Source organism: Catharus ustulatus, chromosome 18, assembly GCF_009819885.2.
Source record: "Catharus ustulatus isolate bCatUst1 chromosome 18, bCatUst1.pri.v2, whole genome shotgun sequence".
Lineage (NCBI taxonomy): Eukaryota > Metazoa > Chordata > Aves > Passeriformes > Turdidae > Catharus > Catharus ustulatus.
The window spans coordinates 283,175-305,341 of record NC_046238.1 but is presented as its reverse complement, the minus strand read 5'-3'; the positions used below and the strand labels follow the sequence as shown (position 1 = coordinate 305,341).

General features: G+C 47.0%; 1 protein-coding gene across 2 annotated transcripts in view; it reads left to right on the top strand.

Annotated features, from left to right (window-relative positions):
- The window catches only part of ADGRD1 (adhesion G protein-coupled receptor D1), a 124,871-nt gene that overhangs the window by 89,382 nt on the left and 13,322 nt on the right, over nt 1-22,167 (top strand). For both annotated transcript variants that reach the window (XM_033076176.1, XM_033076175.1), the window contains 5 exons: nt 3,021-3,132; nt 6,428-6,581; nt 7,760-7,826; nt 8,729-8,795; nt 13,907-13,998. In XM_033076176.1, coding sequence (XP_032932067.1) covers nt 3,021-3,132; nt 6,428-6,581; nt 7,760-7,826; nt 8,729-8,795; nt 13,907-13,998 — 492 coding nt within the window. The remainder of the gene's footprint in view (nt 1-3,020; nt 3,133-6,427; nt 6,582-7,759; nt 7,827-8,728; nt 8,796-13,906; nt 13,999-22,167) is intronic.

Sequence of the window (22,167 nt, the reverse complement as noted above, 5' to 3'; positions counted from 1 at the left end):
TTCAGAGGGGTAAGGACTGTGAGCAGAGTGAGATTCACTCCCTGGTCGTGGTCCCAAACCCTCCTGCCCAGCGAGGGCTCTGTGCTGGGGTTCTGCCCAGGGCACTCAGGACCTTTATTCCTCTTTGTGCTCCTGTTGTGACAAGGGAGTTTGAGGCTCAGCTGGGCTTGATGCAAACATTTCTGGAGAAAAGGTTTTGTAAAGGTTTGTGTCTAAATAAAAGCAGAAAACCTGACTAAGGGTGAAGCAGCTTGTCCAAGGTTGTGCAGCACTTTGGGAGCACAGCAAGGAGTGGGATTCTTGTCTCCTTTCACACACTAAACCAGATTGTTCCCACTTAAGAGCTGGATTTTTGTTTTCTGTGCCTAAGCATGCATTTTGGACATCCTGTTAAGAGGCCAGTTTCTAGGGAAAAGGACTTGCTGAATCTCAGTAAACTGATTGCAATGTTTGTTTTTTTCCAGACCCTGTGTTATTTCCAAGTTCTGAGATCTGTGTGGGTCACACTTGGATTAAGAGCATAACGTGTGGCAAAATCCACTCGAAATAAGTCCAGCATCTGCCCATCTGGCATTGTGCTGTTGGCATGTTTAGGCTGGGGGGAATGATCTGCTCCATTTTAGTCTGAGTGCAGAATTGGATGCTGGAGTGTTTAGAAAGGAGAAGGGAGCAAAGGGAGGAGGTGTTGCTGCAGCAGGGCTGAAAACTCCTCAAGGGGCTGCAGGCAAACAGAACTTGGAGAGAGCTGGGAGCCAGCTGAGTGTCCCAGGGCTAGCACCCCACCTACCACAGCATCCTCCCAGCTGCCAGCTCCAGAGCACTGGATTATCTTCCCACTGGAGAGCAGGGTCTCGTTAAGCAGCTCAAGTGGGATTTTGCAATGTGGTGTTGGATGACTGTGACATAAGTGCAGAAGAATCTGGCAAGGTCTTGGCTGCTCCCTGTGCTGGCAGTGGCAGCCCCTCCTGGAGGGCAGCGAGCCCTGCTCCCCTCTGGTGACACTGCCCAGCTGTGACACTGCCCAGCTGTGACACTGCCCAGCCTGTGACACTGACACTGCCCAGCTGTGACACTGCCCAGCTGTGACACTGCCCAGCTGTGACACTGCCCAGCCGTGACACTGACACTGCCCAGCCTGTGACACTGCCCAGCTGTGACACTGCCCAGCTGTGACACTGACACTGCCCAGCCTGTGACACTGACACTGCCCACCTGTGACACTGCCCACCTGTGACACTGCCCAGCCTGTGACACTGACACTGCCCACCTGTGACACTGCCCAGCCTGTGACACTGACACTGCCCAGCTGTGACACTGCCCAGCCTGTGACACTGCCCAGCTGTGACACTGGCACTGCCCAGCCTGTGACACTGCCCAGCTGTGACACTGCCCAGCCTGTGACACTGCCCAGCTGTGACACTGCCCAGCTGTGACACTGCCCAGCTGTGACACTGACACTGCCCAGCCTGTGACACTGTCCAGCCTGTGACACTGCCCAGCTGTGACACTGCAGCTCCCTGTTAGAAAGCTGCTGGCACCAGGCACAGCATCCTCAGAGTTATTTTGTGGGACCTGGATGCTCCTTTGTCATCTCCCCCTTCATTCCCTTCATGGAGCAGGGCTAGGCAGGGTGCATTGGAACAGAACCTGTTATCACCAGACTGTTTGTTTTTCAATGAGAACAGAGTTAAAGGCAAGGCCTGAGATGTTCAGATCAATGTTTTTGTTTTCTGTTTCCTATTTCTGGATGAGAACAGAAACACGAGGTCAGCAGACTTCCAGGAAAACCTGTTCTTGTCAGATCTCCAGCTGGTTTTTGAAAAGCCAAGAGAGATGTTCAAATGATGTTGAAACCCCAGTCAGGTCCCTGTCAGGTCAGGCACTGCCCATCTGTATATGGAGCTGTGCTCAGGAGTTATATTTGTATAAATCAGAATTGGAACCAATGTCTTTCACATTCCCTGATGTCCCATACAGGCAAATACCAACAAAACAAACCCAGAACTCTGGCACGGCGTGGCTGAGTGGTGCCAGGTGCCACAAGCTTGGTGTGAGGAGTGGGTGTGAGCCCTTGGCACAGAGCACCCTTCAGGGTCAAACCCTTGTTGATGTTGTGTCAAACCTTTATTGATGATATATCAAACCTTTATTGATGATATATCAAACCTTTATTGAGATTGTATCAAACCCTTATCGATGTTGTGTCAAACCTTTATTGAGATTGTATCAATTTGATGTTAATCATCATGTATTAATGATCTTATATCAAACCTTTATTGATGTCATATCAAATATTTATTGATGTACCAAACCCTTTATTGATATTCTGTCACTGGTCACCAACTTGCCCATGTGCCAATCCATCTGCTGGGTGCTAAAGGAGCCAGTCAGGTACCCCAGTGCTGGTGGCAGGAGGGCTCAGAGGCCACCATGGTGACCCCACCAAAGCCCAGAGACAGTTTATTCCCTGCTGGTGCCCCCCAACCCTGGGTGTCTGTTTGCTGTTCCCCCCAAAGCCCAGAGCCAGTTTATTCCCTGCTGGTGCCCCCAAACCCTGTGCCCTTTGGAGCCCTTTGCTGTCCCCCCCAGAGCCAGTTCATTCCCTGCTGACCCCCCAAAGCCCAGAGCCAGTTTATTGCCTGCTGACCCCCAGCTCTGTGCCCTTTGGAGCCCTTTGCTGACCCCCCAGAGCCAGTTCATTCCCTGCTGACCCCCAGAGCCAGTTCATTCCCTGCTGACCCCCCCAAGCCCAGAGCCAGTTCATTCCCTGCTGACCCCCCAGCCCTGTGCCCTTTGGAGCCCTTTGCTGATCCCCAGAGCCAGTTCATTCCCTGCTGACCCCCCCAAACCCTGTGCTCTTTGGAGCCCTTTGCTGACCCCCCAGAGCCAGTTCATTCCCTGCTGGTGCCCCCAAAGCCCAGAGCCACTTCATTCCCTGCTGACCCCCCCAAGCCCAGAGCCAGTTCATTCCCTGCTGACCCCAGCCCCGTGCCCGTTGCTGAGCTGTGCGTGTCCTGCAGGTCCGTGAGCACCATCCGGAACCAGCGGTACCACATCCACGCCAACCTGTCCTGTGCTGTGCTGCTGGCCCAGGTGCTGCTGCTCAGCAGCTTCCAGCTCAGCCCCTCCACGGTGAGTGCACGGGGATGGGGCTCTGGGGATGGCCACTGCCACACCTGGGAGGGTTCTTCCATGGCAGAGCTGTGCTCAACCTGCCTGAGCCAAAAAATGCCCAGGAATGTTCCTCAGGCAGAACCAGGATCTCAACCCCTCAAACTGGCATCTAAAACAGCTGGGTTAGGTTGGGACAAACAGGCCAAGTTAACGCTGTCACAGACCAGTAAAACCAATTTCTTTCCACTCTTAATTTAAAAAATGCAATTTAAAGTAACGTAAGGTCTTTGATGGAAAGTTCCACCTGTAGAGCAGGAACAAAACCTGATTTTACAGTGAACTGCCAGGCTGCTCTGTGTTTGTGCTGGTAAAAACTTGGCCACTTTTGTGACCAGCTGTTTCTCCACATAATTTTTCAGAAGCAGCCAGTGGTTTCTATTCTTGGGGGGGTGGTGGTGCTGTTTTGTCTCAGTAGGAGTAAATACCAGGTTTGCACATTGTTCATTTTGCCAGTACAACAGCTACCACAATTTATACTCAGCTCAAATGGGACCCATTGAATTTCTGTTGAGTTTATAACGAAGTGTAATGTCAGGTTTGCACAGGCAGTCATTACCTGAGGATCTAAAAGCACTTTGGAAAACTAAGTTTGTATTCTTTTGCTGTTTAACATCCGGGTGGGTCCCGAATGAGTCACGCAATGTGAAGGGAGAAAATGAGAAAATGTACTGGAAGGAAAATGAAATGGAGACACTGGAGAGCAGCAGAAGATGGAACTGGAGACAGTGGAAACCAGGCATGAAAATAATCCTCTAGGAGCAGAGAGCAAGCCCTGTTAAAGGACAGGGCTGAGGGCAGGGTCACTCAGGTAGCAGCGAGTCACACAATCTGGGTTTTAGCCGTCCCTCCTCTGTAGTTGTATGGGATAACACTAAAGATGTTAAAGTTGATGTAAATACTGTCTGCTGGGCTTTTATTTTTATGCTTTGTCCTCTGGGAATCGGGGCTGTGTGATTCACCCTTTTATTGCTCTCCTGTCCTTACCTGCTCCGTGCCTAAACACCTCTAATTGCAGCTTTAATTGGAGTGCTAAACGATCATTTACAAAAAGCTCTATCTTCACAATCAGGACTTTAATCTTTCCAGTACACCCAGTTTATTTACTTATAAAATGCTGGCCATTGACACGTACATCAATAGCTCTTAACTGATCCTGGCAGGTTCCAGGCAGGCAATTATTCCCGAAACCAGGATGTCTTCCATCCAGAAAATCAAATATCTTTGTACACACAGATTTTCCTAGGCTGCCCGGTTCCTAAGATACCTTTGCTGTCCTCATGGCCTCTGGTGACTTCCCTTGGACTTTCAGCAATAGATTTGTTCCTCCTGAGGTTTGCAGCCTTAGTTACCCCTCTGCTCTAGGGTGGAGAGCATCATTTTAAACCAGGAGCCCAAAGTGCAGCGTGCAATTAAAACAATTAACCACAGTTCTTCAGGTTTCTAAAGCTTCCAAACACCTAAGTGTGTTTGTGGGGAAAATGGAAATATTATTTAGACACAGGAAAATGAAAATTGAAGCATAAGGTGTTGGACAGCACTGGGTTTTTTCCAGCACAGCCAGAAAATCCGATGTCTCTACTGTCTGCAGTTCTGGATCAGGGTTTGTATCTCATTCCCACTCACAACTCCTGCCTGGCATTGATGGAAACTTCCAAACAGAGAGGTGAAACCAGGAGCTTTTGTTTGTGATGTTTCTATAAATTTACCTTTCTGTTTTAACACTGTCCTCAGTTTAAAAAATGACAAATATTTTCTGGGAGGCCTTTCTGAAATCCTGCTTTAGTTTCTCATCAATAGTAGGAGACCTTGCTGCAGGCTGGGCTCTCTGGATGTCAGCTCTAAGAGCAGCAGGAACAAGATCTGCATTTTGAGAGTGCTCTGCTGAAAGTGGGGAGTTTCTCATGGTGCAGAGGAGACGTTTGGAGTGTAAAGGCTCAGCCTCTCAGTGCTTTTATACAGGGCAATTTTGCCATATAAGAGTAACTTCTAAGCAATAATTAAGGCAAAAAAAACCCACCAGAATGAGCAGCAACTTTGCTGTGGATTTTATGTGCAAATCTGAAACTAGGTATTACAGAAAATTACACACAGACCAACCTCCTGCTGCTTCACTGTGTGCTATTTTCCTGCTGCTTTGTGATCCAGATTGTTTGGCTACTCAAAAGTTGGAAATTATCCATTTGACAGAACTAGCCTGTAAGTCAGCTTTATGTTGCATTTATATTTTTGTGGTCTAATCTTCTGGTAGAAATCAAAAGGCATTAAAATGGATTTTATAGCCTTATGATAAAATTAACTGGAAAGGCTCTTAGAGCTTTTGTCAATAAGCTAATCTGGTTTAATAATATGTCACTGAACTTTGTGAAATACTAAACCACACACAGACCTCACTTACATGAATTAACCCCAAATTTATTGCTTTTGAATACATGTAGTCCCATTGGGTTTGCATTAGAATGTCCTTGCACAAGTCCAAGTGAGTCTGTACAGGAAAGCCTCAATTTTCATTACACAACCAAATCCCAATGTTTTAATTGTCCATGGAGTGCAGAACCCCAAAACATCAACATAAAGAATAAAATGCCAGCACAGCTCAGCTCAGCTCACACTGCAAAGGGAATTAATGAGTGAAAATTAGGGAACAGCAGTCAGTGAGGAAAGGGGAAAGCAGTGAGTGAAAATTAGAGAAAAGCAGTGAGTGAGTGAGGAAAAGGCAGTGGTGAGCACCCAGGCTGGGGAAGGAGAGAGGATTCACCTCTCCTGCTCTGCTGAGCCAGGCTGGTCAGAGGCTTGGAGGAAAACACACAGAGTGCTGAGAGGAGCAGCCCAGGGGAAGAGGCAGCAGGTCAGGATAACACTTGTACCTGCCTTGGAATTCCTGTCTTTACTCCAGGCTCACACCCAGATGCAGCACCCAGTTCTGACTCCCTGAATATTTTGTAGTGGGAGTACAGCTCCTACCGTGATAAATAAATTGCACATTTGGATTTCTACATCACATTTGGCAATGTTGTTAGGGATTTTTTATTATTATTATTTTTTTAAGGTAAGAGGATTTGTTACTCTGAAGCTATCTGAAAATGTAGTAGAAAAAATGTAATTGTCTGTTTTCTTTTTAAGACAGTGTTACTTCAGGGATTTAGTATTTGGCCTGTAAATGTCTATAGAAATAAAAAAAATATATATAAAAAAAAGAAAACCAATGTGACTTTATCACAAAGAACTAATGTATTTATTTTTATTCCTAATTTAGCTGCCTTGCAAGATATTGGCCATTCTCCTTCATTTTTTCTTCCTGAGTGCATTTGCATGGATGCTGGTGGAAGGATTTCATCTCTACAGCATGGTGATCAAAGTATTTGGGTCAGAAGAAAGCAAGCACTTATATTATTATGGAATTGGATGGGGTAAGCATTTAGTAGCTGCTTACTTTAAGTCTCCTCAGTACAGGACAAGATAATATTCAGAAGCTTGTTTGGAATTGTCATCTTGTGATCACAGTTTGCCTTCCTGAGAGTGGGTCTGTTGGAGGAAATGCAAATTTCTCTGGCTGCAATCAGAGTTTAAAATGTGCAGCTCCTGTGTCACCAGGACCAGACCTGCCCCTGTGTCATTCCTGTGTTATTCCTGTGTAATTCCTGTGTAGTTCCTGTGTTATTCCTGTGTAATTCCTGTGTAGTTCCTGTGTCACCAGGACCAGACATGTGTCATTCCTGTGCTATTCCTGTGTAGTTCCTGTGTAATTCCTATGTCGTTCCTGTGTCATTCCTGTGTCACCAGGACCAGACCTGCCCCTGTGTCATTCCTGGGCCATCCATGAATGTTTTCCACCTCCCAGGGCACAGCCCTCTGCCCCAGTCAAAACCATCTGGGAACAGAATTTCCTGTAAACACAGAGATCTGCAGACCTGTGACATATTTATGTTAAATCAGCCTTTTCTGGGCACCTGAGGCAGTCTGAGCTGCTGGGTGTGGTGCTGTGGATAACCCAGTGTCACCACTCCTGTCCTCTCTGCTGTTCATGTGAGACTCTGCTCTCCTGTCTCAGTTCTGAATTCTTGAGCAGAAATGCACTTACCTGGGAGAGGGGTTAAATGCATTTACCTGGGAGAGGGGTTAAATGCACTTACCTGGGAGAGGGGTTAGATGCATTTATCTGGGAGAGGGGTTAAATGCATTTACCTGGGAGAGGGGTTAAATGCATTTACCTGGGAGAGGGGTTAAATGCATTTACCTGGGAGAGGGGTTAAAACCAGGCTGAAGCTGCTTCACAGGCTGTGACTGCTTGGACAGCAGAGGCAGAAAGTCCATCAGCCCAACCCAGGCTAAAAGAGGACTGTGATTGCCAAGGAAATTAGCACTGATTCAGTTTAGCAGTTAAACTAGTATTTTATTAAAAAGTAATTTTGTTTGTCTGACATCAGTTGATTAAAACACGTTGGATTAAACAGCTGCAGGAGGATGTCAAGTTAGACTTCGTTTGAAAATGACTCTGAGCTGTTCTGTTCATACAAAATTCAGCAGCACTGGCAGTGCTTACTGGAGCTGTGCTCTCATTCCTGATCCTTCATCTGCCTCTCTGCAGGCTGCCCGCTGGTGATCTGTGTCATCTCTGCCACCTCGTCCCTGGACAGCTACGGGGAGAGCAGCAAGTGAGTCCGGGGGTGCAGGGGCAGCAGGGGTGGGAGTCTGACCTGCAGGGAATTGTGAATGTGTCACTGGGCTCTGGTGCTGCGAGCCCTCCTGAGGAGCAGGGGGAGTCTGCAGAAAGTGACTTGTGCAGGAATATTGTCAAACACAGAGCCCCAAGTCTGGTTCTCACAGAGCTGGTGCACAGAAAGCTCCTGAGATGTTTTTCCTGCTTTTCACTGAAGAGCTCCTCAGGGAGCTCCCTGCTCAGGGGGGAGATTTGCACCAAGAAGAGAGTAATCATTGATTAAAGATATTCAATCTTCTGAAGAAAACTGCAGTTACACCTGAAGTCTGGAATGGATGATGTCCAAAACTTTGAAAATTAATTTTCTTTCTAATTTAGGAAAGGAAGAACAAATATATCTGAAAGAACACCATAGGATTTAGACCTAAAATAATTTCACCTGTGGTAAACTGGTTCATCTCATCAGGGCTGTAAGAAGGGCTGTGGGGCTGGCTGTGTCTGCCAGCCCTTCCCACCTGCAGCTCACTTTGTCAGTGAGACAAATTCACTCCAATGAGACATTTCACAGTGCTCCAGCACTGAAACAAACTGCCTGTGGCCCAGGATACCAAACAAAAAATTACAAATCAAACATTTCCTCTCTTTGCACCCCTGTGAAGCTGGGCTGGGGCAGAGAGGAGTCACTGGCTGTGACAAATCCAGGTGAGATCCCACCCTGGATCCCCTGTGTGAGGGTGAGGGAGCTTTGTCCTGATGTGCTCTCACCTCTCTTGCTTTCAGAATTCATCAGTCTCCTTGCACTCCGCTTTAGTTGTTTTACAAGTCGGGTTTTTTGATCAGTAACATTTCTAATTAAATGACTGTTTTCCTCTGAACCAACTCTGATTCTCCCTGCAGCTGCTGGCTCTCCCTGGAGGACGGAGCCATCTGGGCTTTTGTGGCCCCAGCAATGTTTGTCATTCTGGTAGGTACAACCTCAGCAGCAGGGATGGGCTGGGGCAGGGGGGAGCTGTCACCTCCAGGGTGCCCACCCTGTCCCCACAGTGCTCAGGAGCCTGCTCCTGTCCCCTGGGTTCTGGTTTGTGTCAGCTGGGGCAGGCTGGACAGGGCAGGGGTGTTCAGGGGAGTTTGCTGGGTTCAGGTGGGGCAGGTTGGTCAGTCAGGGATGTTCAGGTGAGTTTGTGTCAGCTGGGGCAGGTTGGCTGGTCAGGGGTGTGCAGGTGCCTTTTCTGGGTTCATGGGGGCAGGTTGGTCAGTCAGGGCTGTTCAGGTCAGTTTGCTGTGTTCAGCTGGGGCAGGTTGGTCAGTCAGGGGTGTGCAGGTGAGTTTGCTGGGTTCAGGTGGGGCAGGTTGGTCAGTCAGGGGTGTGCAGGTCAGTTTGCTGTGTTCAGCTGGGGCAGGTTGGTCAGTCAGGGGTGTACAGGTGAGTTTGTGTCAGGTGGGGCAGGTTGGTCAGTCAGGGGTGTGCAGGGGAGTTTGTGTCAGCTGGGGCAGGTTGGCTGGTCAGGGGTGTGCAGGTGCCTTTTCTGGGTTCCAGCTGGAGCAGGTTGGCTGGTCAGGGATGTTCAGGTCAGTTTGCTGGGTTCAGCTGGGGCAGATTGGCTGGTCAGGGGTGTGCAGGTCAGTTTGCTGGGTTGATGGGGGCAGGTTGGTCAGTCAGGGGTGTGCAGGTCAGTTTGCTGTGTTCAGCTGGGGCAGGTTGGTCAGTCAGGGATGTTCAGGTCAGTTTGCTGGGTTCATGGAAGCAGGTTGGTCAGTCAGGGGTGTGCAGGTGCCTTTTCTGGGTTCCAGCTCCAATGACCCTTCCAGGGAAGGTGCAGGTCAGGGCTCAGCATTGGTGCACAAGCATTCAGAGCAGCTCCTGCTGCTCACACAATAAACTGCAGTGAGCTGTGATTTCCCAGGAGTGTTGGCACAGACCTGTGCCAGGCCAGCACCTCCCAGCTCTGTCTGTGATGCTCTCATTGACCAGGTTGTCTGCAGTGTTTTCTGTCAGAGTGGGAGCCTGGAGATGCAATAGATTCAGTGACCAGTGAAACCAGGTCACCTTTAAAGCTTGATGAGACTCTTAGAGGCATGGACATTTTTAAAAAAGCACAGAGAAGCTTGCCCAGATTTCATCTCACAGAAATCCCCCCCCAATCCTGCTCACAAGCCAGAGGGAGGAATAGATCCATAAATAACTGGTGTTTACCAGTGCATATTCTGTAATACTCCAAGGTGCACCCTGAGCTTCAGTGGGTGAGTTTACATTCAAAGGTGTTGATGATTGGAGAGCAATTCAAATCTAACACTCACATTCCCCTCCTGACATCAGCACTTGCTTTCTGGCCATTGTTCAGCACCAGAGGAGGGAAGGAGATGCAGTCAGAGGCACCAAACTTTCCTTTGCTGTCCAGGGATGGTGGCAACCAAAACACAGCAGGCAGTGAAATGCTCCCTCGCCTGGGCAAGCACAATTTGCAGCTGCTTGGCAGAGAAATAAGAGTTTAATTGTCTGGCTCTAACTTATGATATATAACTGCTATTTGTGCAGCTGAAATTATGTTCTTGTAGGGATACAAATACTTTGAGAGAGAGAAAGAGTGAGCTCACAAGGCTGATCCACGTAGAGCAATTTGTTAAATAGTCTAAACCCAGCTCTGCCCAAAATAGCAGCAAGTGAGCTGACAAATTACCTCCCTGGGCACTGGATATTGCAGCTGAAAAATGTGTGAGTGCCTGTAGGGAAATAACAGGGCTAAACACTGCCTGGTGTGTGTGCATGTCTGCCTGTGTTCTTTACATAGCAAATCAGCCACCAGTTGCACAAACTAGCACTTAAGTCTGAAAATACTTCTCAAAAAGCAGTTTTTGCCTGGTTTGATCCACAGTGCCTGTGCCAAGAAAAGGGATTATGCTGTGAGGAAAAAGGGGGACTGCTCCTCCAGCTCCCACGCCCCAGGACAAGGCAGGCACAGCCCAGTTTATCCTGCCCAGCTCCCAGCCCTGCAGGACTGGAGCTGGGACAGAGCCCAGAGCAGGAGTGTGCTGGGCAGAGCCCTCACCATCCTCCTCCTCCTCCAGTAACCCACAGAGACCCCAGCCCTGCAGAACTGGAGCTGGGACAGAGCCCTCACCATCCTCCTCCTCCTCCAGTAACTCACAGAGCCCCCAGCCCTGCAGGACTGGAGCTGGGCAGACCCTCACCATCCTCCTCCTCCTCCTCCAGTAACTCACAGAGCTCCAGCCCTGCAGAACTGGACAGAGCCCTCACCATCCTCCTCCTCCTCCAGTAACTCACAGAGCTCCCAGCCCTGCAGAATTGGAGCTGGGCAGAGCCCTCACCATCCTCCTCCTCCTCCTCCAGTAACTCACAGAGCCCCAGCCCTGCAGAATTGGAGCTGGGCAGAGCCCTCACCATCCTCCTCCTCCTCCAGTAACTCACAGAGCTCCAGCCCTGCATGCATTCCCAGACCAAACAAGCTCCTTCCCTGGGGTGTGAGATATGAGGAAGGAAAGAATTCCTTCTATGTGTAGGACTTTTGGCTTCTACCTAAATCCTAAGGTTTTGAGATCCCTCTGCCCCACACCCAAACCACAGCCTCTCTATCACCCTCTTAAAGCAGCTTCACAGAAAATCCTTGCAATTAATTTGCAGACCAATCTAAGCTCAGCCCAAGCTGCCCTGGGACGTGTCTTCAGTGCAAAAAAACCCAACTTGACAAAGCACCTGAATTTTTGACACAAGACATTGAAACTTCTGGCAGAAGGCTCTGTTTGCTCTCAGCCATCTGCTGCCCTGCTGTGTTTCCATGGCTGTGGCAGAATGAAGGAATTCTGAGGAGTTCTGTGGAGATGCTGGGCTGCCCTGCAAGGCCTCATTGCCTTCCTGTAAAATGTTATTTTTCCTGGTGGTACCACCTCAAAGGATTTATAGAAGTTATTTACAAAATATGGTTTGGTAGGAATAGGGAAAATTATCCCCAGACCACTGAATTTCACCTCTTATCTCTGCAAAGCTCACTGAACAGGTACACTTGTTTCTGAGGAGCTGGCAGTTCCACAGGGTTCCCTTTGGATAAACTCGAGAGCTGTGGCAAAAATGAACTATTTCAGGTATCCTCTGATTCTACAGCGGGTGATGATCTGCCCCTAGAAAGCTAAAACTAAAAAAGGGCTCAGAAGATTTGAAAAAAAACCCCAAGGAAATCATTATAATCAAATTTAAACATCTTTGATTCACCCTCTCATCGTCAGAATTAGAATATTTATGCCAAAGTGGAGGATGATTACTGAGTTAGGAGCAGCACTTTGTTTGAAGTCTTCTCTTTCTTGTGTTCTGTCATTCAGGGTAGTTTTTTCTACCCTTGTTCTCGATGCTTTGTGCAACTTTGGACAGGAAGGGAGAAATTTCACCTTCACATTGTTTCCCTTTTTTTTCTTTAAACCCAAGGTCTTTGCACAGCAAGAGAGCCTTTGCCACATTTCCTTTAAGTGGTGAAGATTTCCTTCTTCCCTCACCTGTGACTCCAGCACAAACTTTCTTTTGTTGAACATTTTCAGTGCTGGTCTTTTCATGATTTCCTGCTTTTCTGTTGGGAATTCTTTTCATTTTATTGATGTTTCTGCCGGACCTGACATCAAAAGGAGTGGAGCCTTTGAAGAGCAGAGTTCAGGCTTAGCATGTTTTTCTCATTGCTCCTTCCCAATAGAGCTGTAGATAAATTGCAGCAGGTTTTGGTGAGGAGCAGGAGCTGTGCACCCTGAGCAGGGCTCTGAGCTCTGACACAAAACCAGAGCAGGGCAGAGAGTGGCCCTGCTGGGGAAGCTCCTGCACTGCCCAGTTTATTCACAGTGAGGGTGTTTATTCACAGTCAGGGTGTTTATTCACAATCAGGGTGTTTATTCACAGTGAGGTGTTTATTCACAGTCAGGCTGTTTATTCACAATCAGGGTGTTTATTCACAGTGAGGCTGTTTATTCATAGTCAGGGTGTTTATTCACAGTGAGGGTGTTTATTCACAGTCAGGCTGTTTATTCACTTTGAGGGTGTTTATTCACAGTCAGGGTGCTTATTCACAGTGAGGGTGTTTATTCACAATCAGGCTGTTTATTCACAGTGAGGGTGTTTATTCACACTGAGGGTGTTTATTCACAATCAGGATGTTTATTCACAGTGAGGTTTTTATTCACAGTCAGGCTGTTTATTCACAGTGAGGGTGTTTATTCACAATCAGGGTGTTTATTCACAGTCAGGGTGCTTATTCACAGTGAGGGTGTTTATTCACAATCAGGCTGTTTATTCACAGTGAGGGTGTTTATTCACAGTGAGGGTGTTTATTCTCAGTCAGGCTGTTTATTCACAATCAGGCTGTTTATTCACAATCAGGGTGTTTATTCACAGTCAGGCTGTTTATTCACAATCAGGCTGTTTATTCACAATCAGGCTGTTTATTCACAGTCAGGCTGTTTATTCACAATCAGGGTGTTTATTCACAGTCAGGCTGTTTATTCACAGTGAGAGTGTTTATTCACAGTCAGGGTGTTTATTCACAATCAGGCTGTTTGTTCCCAGTCAGGCTGTTTATTCACAATCAGGGTGTTTATTCACAATCAGGGTGTTTATTCACAGTCAGGCTGTTTATTCACAGTGAGAGTGTTTATTCACAGTCAGGGTGTTTGTTTATTCACATTGAGGCTGTTTATTCACAATCAGGCTGTTTATTCACAGTCAGGCTGTTTATTCACAGTCAGGCTGTTTATTCACAGTCAGGCTGTTTATTCACAATCAGGGTGTTTATTCCCAGTCAGGCTGTTTGCCTGGGCACTGGGGGTCCCAGCTCCTGGGCTGGAGGTGAAGCACCAAGCCAGGCTTTCCCCAGGCACACTGGGGTGCTCTGGAGCAGGGAGAGCAGCCAGAGGTTCCCTCTGTGGGGTGGAAATCCCTGACAAACCACACCAGCCCCGCCCTGGGGAGCTCTCTTGGCCCACCAGGACAGCCCAGGCTGTGTGTGTGTGCTGCTCCTTCCCTGCTGGGTTTGTCAGAGCCCCCCAGGGCAGCCCTGACCACTCCTTGCTCCTTTTCCTTCTCAGGTGAACATTGGCATCCTCATTGCTGTCACAAGAGTCATCTCCAGGATCAGTGCAGACAACTACAAGGTCCATGGAGATGCCAATGCCTTCAAGTAAGTTTTTCTCATTGAAATGATAACAATCTCCCACGAGCAGTGTTGTACCGTGGGCTTCTCCCAGAACTGACATCATTCCTCCTCAGCAGAAAGCCAATGCTGTTAAAGGCAGTCTCCACTGGAGCACAGCAGTTAAGCTGGGTTTTATTAAAGCTGAGAGCTGAAGAGTTTCCCTGCCTCTTACAGTCTCCAGCCCTTGCTGATTCTTTATTTTCCCTTTTATTACTGGAGACTTTCCTCTTCCTGGTGCAGTCAAAGCTGAATTTCACAGAGCATCATCAATCTGTGCTGGGTTATGTGCTCCTTCTGAGGATAGAGCTTGTTTCTGGCCCAGCTCAGTGCAGTATTTAGGCATGGGCTTATCTGTAAGACTCTCTTGACACTGCAAAGCACACAGGCTTACACTGGATTTAAATGTGTGCCTGAATTCAAGCAGATCTTTGTGTCACAGTGCCTTGAGCCTCTTGGGGTGGTGGCCTCTGAGAGTGAATCATCTCTGAAATAGCAGCAGCAGGTCTGGAGGGGAAACGTGAGGCACACACAGAGCTACCTCTGAATTCTGATTCCTGAAGTGTGTAGAGAGATTACATGTGTGTAGCTAAGAAGATAATTTAATATATCGAGGCTAAATGAATATGTTGAATATTCCATTTGGTATCTCCTAAAGATGCTTTAGCCCAAACAGAGAAATGACACAGTATATAAACAAAAGAATATGGAGCAGAGATAGAAGAAAAATGTGATGATGGCTTGTGTTTAATGGTTCTGAGGCACGAGTTATTGCATGATAAGGATTTGGTGCCACTGTTCTGAAATGGTATCATAAAGAATAATTTTTATGCTTGGATTACTTATGTAATTTTGAAAATGTCATTAAGTTTTAATTATTGGTGACAGTTACCTAATTCAAGTTAGTTTAGTTATTGTACACTTACCCAATAGGAAAAGAAAAACAGTAAATAAGTCTACAGAAAAGTCAATAATATAATTACACTGTAGTGAAATGAGAAGCCTGGGAATTAAAATGACTGTTTCAGGTTTGGCTGAGTTCCTGTGACCTTCAGAAACACTAAGGAAATATAGAAACTTAGGAAGCTAATAACTGTGCGTTGTCAATGCCAATTTTCATGCACTATTAGAAGCATGAAGACAAAGACACAAGTGCCTAAGTACAAGAGGAGCTGCAGAGGTTGCTCCAAATACTTGAATCTTTTTCTGTATTGCAGGGAGCTGACTCAAGGCTCACCATCCCCTGCTCTGCTCTGACAAACCTCAGCCTTAAAAGCCAAAACTGGAAAGAAAGTTGTGAACAAAACTCCTTTTAGTGCCATAAAATTAATTTCTTGTTCCCCTTCCCCCTCCCATTTCCCAGCACACGTGCAGTGACTGGCTAACCAATCTCTTCGGGTCACTTGTCACAGGGCAGACACCAGAGCACATCCTGCACTTCTGCTTCCACTGCTGTGATCACTGTTTGCTTAAACTAAATTAAAACAGTGCCCCTCAAATGAATTTAGGAAGCAACATTAAAGACCCAGCTTTTATGATACACAGACTGCAAAATACCCAATAATTTAAGGCAAAACCAACACAATTAAGCAGTTTATGATCAGAGACAGCAATTAAAGCATAATAGACTCCTGTGACAGTGTGAACTGTGAGTATTTGGTCACTGCAGTAATTTTCTATGTGTGTGAAATGGCCACTTTTTTAGTGTCTGAAACTTTAATTCTGCAAGAGCAGTTTACTGGAAAGAGCTGAGCAAAGAATTATTATTATCTCCTGTTTATTACTTGAATTTACTTAAAACCATTCTTTTTGTATTGTTTTTGAAGCATATCCAGCACACGCATAGAATATGAACTTTTAGTTGTGATTGATTATTACTGAACCTTTTATCAGAGGATTAGCTATTGACTTTCAGAAAAATAATTTTGAGCAATAATTCAGTTGTGGCTTAATGAGGATGTTTTGCATCCAGGGAACAGATTTTCTGCCAAAAAGCTAATTTAAATGTTTTAGTTTATAGAATGCTGGATCTAATACCTTGAAACATTTACATGCATACATAGAGCATTTGTTTGAATTATCCATTCTTTTTTTAGGGACATAACTAATCATATGTTTGAGTTTAAGCATATGAGTAGCCTCTTTAAGCTTAATGCAATTAAAGCAGATTAGTTTAATGGAATTGCTCATGTGCTTGAAAAGGCACATGATTGCATTTCTGAGTTATGAACCTTTTGAACCCTTTTTCTTACTTATTTCTGCTGCATCTAAAGACTTAACTCTTCTCAGCACATTCATTGACTTATAAGGGCCTAAATAAGTTTTTTTTTTCTTACTGCCCCAGCCTTTCAGAGTCTCATGGGAAGTGATTTCTGTGTTCCAGTGAGAAAAGATCCCCACAGTGACAGAGTTTGCAATTTCACTCCCTGTGGGGACAGCTCCTGCCTGATCCCTGCAGCACAGGGCAAGGGCAACACCCGGAATTCTCAAAGGTTTCTTTGGCACTGATGGAATTTTGTATTAATTGCAGCAGAGGAAGGAATGCCCAGCCTGTCTGTGGTGCAGGAATTGTGGTTTAGTTCAGAAGCAAGGACACCACGTTGAGCCAAGCCCTGGGATTTCCCTGCCAGTTCACTTCTGCGTTCTGCTGTCCAGCAGAGACAGTTTCATTAGCTGTTCTTGACTCAACTGCCAAGGCCAGCTCTTATTAAATGCATTCTCACTGCTTACTCTGAAATGGTCCAATGAGTTGGAAAAATCTCTGTCTTTTTTATAAACTGTACACTTCAGCACTCAGTGAACCAAAAGTGATAGCTATCATAATCATCCATGGAGAAAGCAATTACAGCAAAATTAGAATTATTTCTTAGCTTTTAACCTATTCTTTCTTTCATTTTATTATTTTCTTCCAAATTTGAGTCCCCCAAACTCAGTGAAACAGTAAAGCAGTTCTCCATTGGAAAAACAGGTTTTCTTGTTTGGTTAAATTAATGACTGAAAACTGGAAAAAATGGCAGCAGCTCTAGTGAATGGGAGCAAAACAGAGCTTCAGGAAAATCCCAGCACAGTGAGTCATGTCAGCTGCTGTGTCAGTCCCATCTGCATTTTTAAATTTATCACAATCCCCTGCACACGAAGCTGGAGTCTGTAGGTTTAATGTGACTATTCTTTGGTTTGGTTATCTGAGGAGTGCACAGGAGCCTTTCCTGGGCAGGTGCAGAGGGCAGTGGGTGCTGCTCACAGGAATTGGCAGTGCAGGAATTGGCAGTGCAGGAATTGGCAGATGCAGGAATTGGAAGATGCAGGAATTGGCAGTGCAGGAATTGGCAGTGCAGGAATTGGCAGTGCAGAGAGCAGTGGGTGCTGCTCACAGGGATTGGCAGTGCAGGAATTGGCAGTGCAGGAATTGGCAGATGCAGGAATTGGCAGTGCAGGGATTGGCAGTGCAGAGGGCAGTGGGTGCTGCACACAGGGATTGGCAGTGCAGGAATTGGCAGTGCAGGAATTGGCAGTGCAGGAATTGGCAGTGCAGGAATTGGCAGGGCAGGAATTGGCAGTGCAGGAATTGGCAGTGCAGGAATTGGCAGTGCAGGAATTGGCAGTGCAGGAACTGGCAGTGCAGAGGGCAGTGGGTGCTGCACACAGGGATTGGCAGATGCAGGAATTGGCAGATGCAGGAATTGGCAGTGCAGGAATTGGAAGATGCAGGAATTGGCAGATGCAGGAATTGGCAGTGCAGGAATTGGCAGTGCAGGGATTGGCAGTGCAGAGGGCAGTGGGTGCTGCACACACCTGCACCCAGGAATTGGCAGTGCAGGAATTGGCAGTGCAGGGATTGGCAGTGCAGGAATTGGCAGTGCAGGAATTGGCAGATGCAGGGATTGGCAGTGCAGGGATTGGCAGTGCAGAGGGCAGTGGGTGCTGCTCACAGGGATTGGCAGTGCAGGAATTGGCTGTGCAGGGATTGGCAGTGCAGGAATTGGCAGTACAGGAATTGGAAGATGCAGGAATTGGCAGATGCAGGAATTGGCAGTGCAGGAATTGGCAGTGTAGGAGTTGGCAGTGCAGAGGGCAGTGGGTGCTGCACACAGGAATTGGCAGTGCAGGAACTGGCAGTGCAGGAATTGGCAGTGCAGGAATTGGAAGATGCAGGAATTGGAAGATGCAGGAATTGGCAGTGCAGGAATTGGCAGATGCAGGAATTGGCAGTGGGTGCTGCTCACACCTGCACCCAGACTTGGCCATTCCAAAGCACTCTGCAAAGCCATCCATCGCAGCCTGCAGCACTGGGGCTGCCCTGCCAAGCTGCTCATGCATTTCACCATTGATCCACCCGTGCCAGGCTCTGCCCTACCCTTTTACCTTGTTTATAAACACTCCCAGCCTTTCATCCCAGTCACCTTCTGCCTGGGAAACAAATCCTGGCAGTCAGTGCTGAGAACTTCGGGGCTTTAACATCAGCTCTTACTCTGTGAGCTCCTGGGGATCTGCTGGATTTTGTTCTGGTGATTCCATTGCTGGTTTGTGTCATTTGGTGTCCAAAGACTGCTCGTTCTAAGGATTATTCCCTGCTGTTCATATCACAGAATGTGCTTGTCAATCAGGCATTGCTTGAGGCTCTCACGAGACCTCTCCTGCCAAATGATGCCATCGTCTCCTCCATGACTAAATTCTAAATTCCACCTCTTTGTGATGCCATGTGAGCGTGTGAGAATTTATCTTTTTTTATTTTTTTTTTTTTTTTGGTTTGGTTTGTTTTGTTTTTTTTTTTTATATGAGGAAGGTGAGGAGCAAGCTGTCTGTAAACTCTTCTGGAAGCCTACAGGGATTCCAAATCGTTTCAGTGCCTCTCTGGATGGCAGATGTTCACAGCACAGCCCTCAGAGACAGGAGCACCTGCTCCTGTGTGCTCTAATGGAAAATAAAAGGAAGAGCTTTTTCCATTTGCTGAGGGATGGCCATCCATCAGACAGAGCAGTGGGACCCAGCAGCTCCTTCTCTTCCAGCTCCTCACAGTGTGTGAGGAATGGTGTGCATTGAACACGGCTCAAACAGGGGTGATGCACCTCCAGAAACTGCTGGAAGGAGGAGAGCTGGCTGGCAACAAAGGGAACAATTAAAATGAAAGCATTAAGCAGTGACAATTAGTGAGCTGAAGTGCTACTGCCAATGATAATGTCTTCAACCTAATTAAATTTTTGGCTCATTGAATATGACAAATACAAATGCAGTTTGGGTGTCTCCTTATTAGACTCAGGTTTTAGGCTAAAAATAACATGGGTTTGAGTGCTGCCAATGAGGGTATTAATGAGGAACTCTAATCTTTTGGAGGCCATAATGGCAGTAATGGGAGTGCTTTCTCTGCTGCAGATGCTGGGAGTCACAGCCCTGCACAAGAGCTCCAGGCCAGGCTGGGATTGTTCAGGCACATTTCAGGCACATTTTGGGAGGAGAATTAAAATATTAAAAGGATGTAAAGCATAGCTGCAGAGAGGAGGCTGCTCTGCAAAACAAGAGAAACAGGGACAAATAGTAGCAGGTGTAAATTGATGAAAAAATCAAACATCTTGAGCTTGCTGTGGTGGGAGGGAGCTGCAGAGCAGTGGGTCAGAGCTGCTGCAGCTTTCACAGGCAGCTCCAGCTGGGTCTGATGAGGGGAGAGCCCCTGCACTGCTGCTTTTGTCCTTGGCTGGTCCTGAGCCAGACTGGGAATGGTGTTCTGTCTGCCACTGCTCGGGGGCTGGCTCCAGAGGAACGAGCAGCTCCGATATTTGTGTTGGGAAGGGCAGCAAGACAAAACCTGTGGGTACAAAATACACAGGGAACACTTCATTGCTAGGAGGTGATGGCTTTTCTGAGTTTAAAGATTAAACAGTTTTCATTAGAGAGTCACGTTATTTCCACATCTGAATGTCAGGGTAGAATAAGATTTTATGTCCTAATAACCAGATTAAAGCCTGGTCATTAAACCCCTGTGGTGAAACCTTGCTGTGAATGCAGCAGGATCAGTGCTGGAGGTGAAGGGATGAGGGAAGGGGCCACACCAAGCCCCTCCTGATTTGTCTCTTGGATGGGAATGGGCAGGGGCTGGTGCTGTGCTGCTGCCCCATGGCTGGATCAGCTCCAGTCCCTGCCCAGTCCCTGCCCAGTCCCTGCCCAGTCCCAGGGCAGTGCTGCAGGGGGATCTGCCTGCAGGAGCTGGGGCCTCAGGGGGGTCTCAGCACAAACCAGGACTGACCCAGCATTCAATGGAACAGAGCTCTGCTGGCCCCATGGCTGAGGCTGAAGGCTCCTGTGAGTGTCTCTGGGTGCCAGGTGGAGGGGCCAGCTCGAGGTGCTGTCACCAGGAAGGTGCTGGGACACCTGAGAGCAAAGCACCGCGCTGTCTGCACCCCCCTGCTGCTGGAGCAGAGCTTGTCTCCTTTGCTTCCAGAATTATAATAACCAAAGCTTCAGCGTTTGAAAATCTGTAGCTTTGAAGTTCACATTAATTTGTTTTTCAAATGTCCTAGCTGGGTTTAGTTTTCCATCTTTAATATCAGATTTTAAGCCATGAAAGTGCAGGTGGGGGACGGGGCTGTGAGTCACAGCGTGTGCCTGGTTCCAGAGTCACAGTTAAACACTGCTCCTTCAGCACAAAACGGGACAATTCCCTGGGAGCAGCATCACCTCAAGAGCTTGCTTGAGCTGCTTCATTTACCCCTTGGCTCCAATTTATAATCCTGGAACTATGGGTCAGCTTTATGCAGAATAATAAGAACAAATATTATGGCTGTGGCATTGCAGGATATAAATGTTATTTAAACATGTGCCTTGTGCAGAGCTCTGGGCAACTTGTAAATCACTGCCCAGTTTCACACAGCTCTTGGCTAAGTGACATTTACATATTTTCCTAATAAAGCACTCTGAAAATAAAGTGAAATAAATGGAAAATACAGGTAATTACAATAAAGAAAAGGTACTGTCCTAGTATCAAAAATGCTTTTAAACTTTTAGGTGCTCTCTGCAGGTAAGTAATAAAATGCCATTAGCAATATTTATGTTACAGGTCTTCTGGAAATAGAAATGGAACATTTTTCCCAATTCTTTTCAATTGAAAAAGATGTGAGGCAAAAACACATTTTAATGAAAGGAACTGTCTAAAAAGCCCTTTTCTTTTGGAGCAGTATCAGAAATAACGAAAAAGACAGTTTAGTCAGATGGTGACTGAAAACACAAGATTGTCCCAAAATGCCAGTGCAGTGTACAGAGTGCAGCATACACCTGCAGGACCAGCAGCAATGCAGCAGGGTTGCAGCAGGGTTGTTCAGGGTTGCAGCCGGGCTCCAGCCATCCCTGCAGTGCTGTTGCTGGTTTCCAGGTGCATGCACGCCTGCAGGAGGTCAGGCAGCAATGCAGCTGTTGCAGCTGGGGTTGCAGCTGTTGGTGTGCGTGCTGCAGCTCAGGAGCCATCCCAGGAATTGCCTTTCCTCAGTTTTGTGCCTGACCTCGGTGCTTTGCTGCTGCTGCCGTTGCCATGGAAAGGGGACAGTGATGGTTCTGTGCCCATTGTTGCACAATTAAGGTCACTGAGACTGTCGGGGTCAAGAGATCATTTTCAGAATTCAGCTCCTCAGGGGGTGAATGCTATTCCACAAAAATTGCTTCATGATTTGACGTTATTGTTACTTTGTCATCCTAAATTAAAATTTGGGCTCTACTGACTTCAAGTTAAAAGGCAGGAATACTTGCCAAACCTACAGATTCCTGGAGAAGGCTTTTCCTGGCGTTCCAGGGCTGCAGAGCTGTGCAGGTTGTTGGCACTTGTCAGCTCAGGATGGTAAATGGCTGGGTAATTGCCTCTGACAATTCTGAAATGTGTGCAGAACACAATCACACTTACTGCTAAAAGCCTCTGGTGGGGGACTTCTGAGTCTCTGCAGGGAACAACTAGCTCACAAGCTTTTTTCCTCTTGAAAACTTGATGTTTCTGCAAGACAGTTTGAGAAAAGAGGAATTGGAGCCTGGGCCATTTTTGACAGGCAGGTTTTCTAGATTGCCAATAATTGTTGGTGTGAGAATTCCTGCTGCAGTGTGAGAATCCCTGCTGCAGTGTTTGAATTCCTGCTACAGTGTGAGAATTCCTGCTGCAGTGAGAGAATTCCTGCTATAGTGTGT